The sequence below is a fragment of the Psittacula echo genome (assembly GCF_963264785.1).
Source record: "Psittacula echo genome assembly, chromosome: 6".
Lineage (NCBI taxonomy): Eukaryota > Metazoa > Chordata > Aves > Psittaciformes > Psittacidae > Psittacula > Psittacula echo.
The window spans coordinates 65,286,197-65,292,536 of record NC_137743.1 but is presented as its reverse complement, the minus strand read 5'-3'; the positions used below and the strand labels follow the sequence as shown (position 1 = coordinate 65,292,536).

Sequence of the window (6,340 nt, the reverse complement as noted above, 5' to 3'; positions counted from 1 at the left end):
ATGAGTTTATCCTAACTGTTGACATCAATGCTTTTGGGTATTTGCACAACAAATCAAGTCTACTTCTAATGCAATTAACCACCAAATCAAATTTTAAATTATGCTAAAATAATATCCTACAATTACCACAGTTTTTTTTTCCCCAAATTGCTAATTGACCACATTACCTACTATTTAATATATCAATCCAGTGTTAAAAAAACTTTATGTTGGAGGAACGGCCACTGTGATTTGATAGGCAATTTCAATACCAGCACTTTTAAACACAAAGATAGCAAAAATATCTGAAGCAGATCTAGAATATATAAAGCTATGCTCTATCTTACTGTCAGTAAGAAATCAAGCAACAATTACTTATAGCAGACTTGGCAAAATCAACAGGGATGGACAGAAGATATCTGAGCGTAATGCTTTTCACTACTGAGAATCCCAAGAGATAAAGTTTGAAAATGGATATTCCCTTTTGTCCAGAAATTCCCAAAAGAATACAAAATAAATAATATTTCAAAGACAGTACAAGTGAAAATACTGCTCCTATTGTGTCAGTTACATACACATACAGCATGCCTACGTATACAGAATGGCGTGTGGTCTTCACTCACAAACAGGAAATATGGCAGTGCGCTATAAGAATGTTTTGATACTTCTAATTTTTTCTGATGCTGAGATATATGAAGAAACCGCATTCACAACTTATAATTTACTTCCAGTAGCAAACAGTTCTTTCTGTTCGTGTCTCATGATTGAACTCAAGGATTAATGCTCCTCTGAGCAAGTGCCACCAGTGAGATACCCGTTTGTCCCATTGGCACCGCTGGTCCCATTAGTGGAGATAGTGCTGTGTGGGGTCTTTGAACGAGGTACTGTTTCTTCCTCATCTGAGCTTGACTCAATGTCACTTCGGTCATCCTTTGCTACCTGTAGAATTTGACAAAGAAGCAAGCAGTAGGCCATTGTAAGGAAACAACTGAGCTTTCTTGTTCAAGAGAATCTGGGAATTCAAACATTTTTCAATTTGAGCTTTGAAGGCAATCTCAACTTTGACGCACTTCTCTGCCTTTGCCTGCCTGGACTCACTTCAAACACAGATGCCTGCACACACATATGCTATATGCAAAGGCAGAGTGAGAACTTTGCACTGGTGCACTCAAGGTAGTATGTCCTAGTGAAGACACAGCGCTCAAAGGAAAGGGTTGTGCACAAGCTGAAGTAACCAACAATCCAAGCTCCCAAGTTCAATCTAGCCCTAGTCTCTCTGCCCTTCTATTACAACTTTATTTCTTGTTCTTCCTTTGGGGTGCTTTTTTTTGACCTGGTAATAAGAAATATTAAACTCAACTTCCTCCCTGTCACCTCCCAACTCATTCTCTAGAGGCCACATGGCTCCAGGGAACAGTGCTACAGGTGGCAGTAGGAGACGCAAGTACTGGTTGAAACATAACTCACTGCACTAGGTAACTGCAGTTTCCAACTTCAGGCAAATGGTGAGAAGGCGGCTTGGAAACCATGGACATAGTCCACTTCAGTCCCTATCACAGGAACCACAAACATACTTGAGCAGTGTAACTGGCTGCCCCATCATGTGACTGGAAAACTGTTTCAGAAACAGACTGACCTTAATCGCTAGGGATTTCCTGCTACTTTCCAGCTGATTTCTTTCCTGCCAGTTTATACCCGTTTACTAGGTGAATGCTGTTCCTTAGGTTGAGTCCACTCTCCAACTTTGTTGAGCTTTTTGAAGGTCACAGAGGAAGTTCACTGAGTTCAAGGGATGAGTCCCTTTCGATTCCCTGAGGTGACTTTGCTTCACCCCATTCAGTCAGATGCACCCAAAACAAGCAAAAACATGAGGTAGCCAACAACAGTCAAGTTAAGGAGAGCTAACGGGGCAACAGAAAATAAAATCCTGCAAAGAAAAGGCCCTGCTCCCTGCCTGCCCTGTTTTTAATGTGATGTTTTCCCCAGGGAGGTAACAGTGGCACTGTCAACCTATAGGATCATACGATAATGCCAGTCAGAAGAGACCTCAGAAAGTCTATGCCCAGCATCCTGCTCAAAGTGGGATCAGCAGTGGAGCCAGGTACCATTACCCAGACCTTCACTCAGCCTGATCTTGAAAAACCTGTTAAGAGTGCATCAGATGAAGTAAAAAAAACCCCAACATCAATGGAAAGAGGCCTAAAGTCTAAGCTACATGCAGCATTAAAGATGCAGCTTTCCATGCCTGCTTCTACCCGTTTGTATAGCTGAGCTTCTAATTCATTCAGAATTTGATCACATACATGCTGTGCCAGTTGCCACATTGAGCAATTACAACTGACTTTAGCAAATGGACACAGCAAGTCTTTTTCCCAAAGAAATCAAAACTCTTAAAGAACAAGGCCACTGCACGTAATTTTTTCTTACGGTAACCCTCCTCTACTCCTGAAAGCCCTTGTGACAATTCTGCTCTCCAGCTCTCACCTCAGAAACAGCCATTTGCTTTGGGGTCCCCAATGTATCCCTGCAATATGTAACACCTGAGTGACACTGTTCTGCTTGGGAACAGAGAAAAAAGAAACACACAGTTCCATATCTCTCCTAACAAGTAGTTTTTAATGTCAATGTCTAGCAAGCCTGTAATTCTGACAATGTGAAACTAGATTTCAGCTGGAGAGCAGAAATTTGATTCCATACTTAACACAGCTTCAATTAATAGATTACTTCAGTCTCTATCATATAAAGGGACTTCAATATTAAAACTATTGGGGATACACAAATACACTGAGAATTACACTTTTATCAGACAAAAGAGAATGGGCTGAGTACAGGGTACTGAGTGTCTGTGATCAACATAAGGGCAGACCAGATGATTGAAAAATACTGTGTCATGTTAAATTCTCTTAATATATCAGATTCACCGCCAATTCTTCTGCTAAGGTTCTGCCCTAAAGCCAAACAATCCGAAGAAGATTCTATGCTGCAGCCACTTCTTTTAAATATGTGATCTGCTCTCCTTACTTTTAAAATGCAGCAACACACCAGGGTCTTTGGACCTAAAACCTGATACGAATGCAACACATCTTGCAGTACTTGGCTCTCTTTGTTTATCCTCAAAAGAAACCACTGGACTAATTTCTACAGGAGTCTAGAAAATACATATCTAGGTTTATAAAACTCCTAAGCATAACAGTGAGTAAGAAACAGATGATCAGGATTAGTTAACAATTTAATGATAACTGCTTTATCAGCTGAGCTGTTCCAGAAGTGGATACTGGTAATACAAAAATAAAACAATAACTTAGGATGAAGATCTACTGTAAATTATTTGTAACATGTTGCGAAAACACTGCTTATTTTACTGCAGGAATGAAAAGAATGGGGCTGCAAGTGAGGAAGTAAGTTAAGATCTGAAGGAAGAATCTTCAGTGTATATGTCATACATCTGCATCTTTAACCTGGTCACTGTCCTACTCTGAGTGTCTCACTGCTTTTGTACAACCTCAATTTTCTCCTCTGCAATTGTTTGAACTACAAAGCAGAGGACTTATGCTCTGAAGTATGCTTCCCGCATGGTGACAGAGCAGCTGCTGCTGATATAGATACGTAAAACGATTTGTAACATAATAGCACCCAAATGCTACAGATAAAATGGGTTTAAATGGTATTGGGCAACACATACACAAGAAGTAAAAAGGGACTCTAAAGACAGCCTTCATCTAAATATTTAAGCACAAAAAATGGATAAAAATACAAAGCAGGAACTGCAAATTAAAAACAAAAAAGGCAACAAACCACAAACACCAGAATTGAGCAGAATAAATTTTTAGCATAGTAAATTTGAAGGAACTTACATGCAAGGGGTTCCACTTCCCAGCCTTCCAGCACAGCACAAGGGAAAGGATAAACAAGCAGAGTAAGAGAGAGTATGAAGCACCCTTTGAAGTCACTGGTATAATTCAGACAGGACAGCTGAGGCTAATAATTGCTAAAAGCAGAGGAGACTGAAGTATGGCTTCCAGGGAAAATACAGTTCATGAATGCACTGTCTTCCATACAGAGCGAGTGGCAGATTCTGGGCTCCATCCAAGGCAAGGCTGAGCTCTCCAGTACATTCATAGAAAGCAGTTTTCTGCAGAACAATCCCATTCACTTCAGGGGTGGTCACACGTCTAAAACATCTACTCACGCGCTCTACTCTTTAAGGACAAAATGCCCTACACTTCACAGGATCTGTAAGCGTTACTGCTACCATCTAAATGTGAGCGTCATATCTGCATGGCAAGCGTAGTGGGGCTAGCATTTCTGTGAATTATATCTTCCTGACAAATGTAAAAATGGCAGCAAGACACTAAATTTTATCCCAAATAGTCTTGCTGTAGGAATCTTAGAAAAAAACACATGTAGCCCTTTGTAGAACCTCATTACCACCAAAACCCCAAAGAGGCTGTGATTTTTAACTTTGCCACTAGCAAAGGCAGCAGATTTTCAGCTTGGTTTAGTATTACTATCACTACCAGCTGGAAAACTAACACTTTGCTAACAACTACTATAAAGAATAAAACCAGAACTGGCAGCCCCAAGAAAGCAGTTTGCTTGGGTTTGATTTTTCTTTTGTTAATCCAATTTCCCTAATGTAGTTTGGTTCAGTGTACCAGATTATAAAAGAGAAGTGTGGAAGCACATAAAATACAATCACTATAAAGAGTATAATCTTGCTAGAAGAAGTGGAATAAAGTTACCATGAAAGGAAAGAAGAGTTCACATAAAACAACATGTGTCTTCACCAATGTGTTATGGATTACAAAGAAAAAGTAACCAAAGTGAGTGACCCTGTAATGGTATTGAAAATGTTAAAATCCTAAACATGAAATGCTGTCTTACCTTGCCCTTTGATATAGCTTTGTAGGCTGCCTTTATGATTAGGTAAGACCAAAAACAGTGCAGAAGTTGAAGAATCAGAAGCAGCACGTTGAAGACCCACAAGGCAGGAAAATTGCCCAGAGCTTCATACAATTCAAACAATGTTGTGTTTAATATCCTAAAAAAGAAAGGGACAGAAAAATAGTAACATTTTCCTTCAGCCAACAATCTAAAAGAACCCCTTTTAAAATCAAGATAAGTACTTGATTAGATTAGATCCACACAGACAGTTTGTTCTCAGAGTGACTCGGACTGAATCCCATGGGTGTCTCCAAAGAGAAACAACATAAAAATGTTGCTTTCAGTATTTAACTTAATTTTGCAAACCTCAGAATGATCCTCAGAGTGCTTGCATCTGAACCCCTCTCTCCCAAACCCAACCTCAAAGCCGATGGGTTTGTTTCAGTGTACACAGGTATGGATGTCTTTGCCCTCTTGGTATCAGCAATTTGAGCGATGTGCTGTGTGGAACTGAAAACAGCCTGAGACTGCTGTTCAACTGAAGTGAAACTTCAGTGGCATGTGAAACAATGGCACATGTGTGTCAGGATTCAGCCTTCTGTGGGATTTTCTAAGAATGGGGGACTATGGCTGAGTATCCCCACAGAAACGCTTATATAGTGAAAACCTCAGTACCAACAGGAATAAAAAGTCAAAATAATCAACTGGTAGAGATGCTGAACCCTGGGTACATGCACTAACCACTGAAGTATTGGATAGCTCTGGTGACCATTTGTCCTGGGTTCAGCAGTAGCAGTCATTTTTCTCCTTCTTAGTAGCTGGTGCAGTGCTGTGGTTTTGACTTTCAGCCTGGGAACAGCACTGATAGCACCGATGTTTTTAGTTGCTGCTCAGTAATGTTTACTCTGACCAAGGACTTTCTGAGTCTCATGCTCTGCCAGGGAGGAGCGGAAGCCAGGAGGAAGCAGGGACAGGACACCTGACCCAAACTAGCCAAACAGGTATTCCATACCACAGCACGTCATGCCCAGTATATAAACTGGGGGCAGTTACCCAGAAGGGTTAGATCACTCCTTGGGTCGGGCTGGGTATCGGTCGGCGAGTGGTGAGGGGTTGTATTCTCTTCCCTTGTTATTTCCCTTATCATTATTATTATTGGTGGTAGCAGTAGTGATTTGTGTTATACCTTAGTTACTGGACTGTTTTATCTCAACCCGTAGGAGTTACATTCTTTTGAATGTAACTTCCTCCCCATCCCTTCGGGAGCAGGGGGGAGGAAGGGGGGGAGTGAGTGCGCGTCTGCGTGATTCTGGGTTGCCGGCTGGGCTTAAACCATGACACCATTTTTTGCACTAAATCCAATTTCACACCACTTAGGTACAAGCAAGAGCAAGGTTTATAAGAAAGGTGAGAAAAAACTTCTTAATAGGGCCTGTTGCAACAGGACAAGGGGTAATAGTTTTAAAATAAGAGGAAG

At 40.8% G+C, this 6,340-nt stretch overlaps 1 protein-coding gene across 1 annotated transcript in view; it reads right to left on the bottom strand.

Annotated features, from left to right (window-relative positions):
• Positions 1–756: 756 nt before the first annotated feature.
• CERS6 (ceramide synthase 6) overlaps positions 757–6,340 on the bottom strand; it is a gene marked incomplete at both ends in the record, with an annotated part of 122,040 nt that continues 116,456 nt past the window's right edge. The window contains 3 exons of the mRNA XM_080621875.1: positions 757–918; positions 3,834–3,857; positions 4,864–5,020. Of these exons, the coding sequence (XP_080478001.1) occupies positions 757–918; positions 3,834–3,857; positions 4,864–5,020 (343 nt within the window). The remainder of the gene's footprint in view (positions 919–3,833; positions 3,858–4,863; positions 5,021–6,340) is intronic.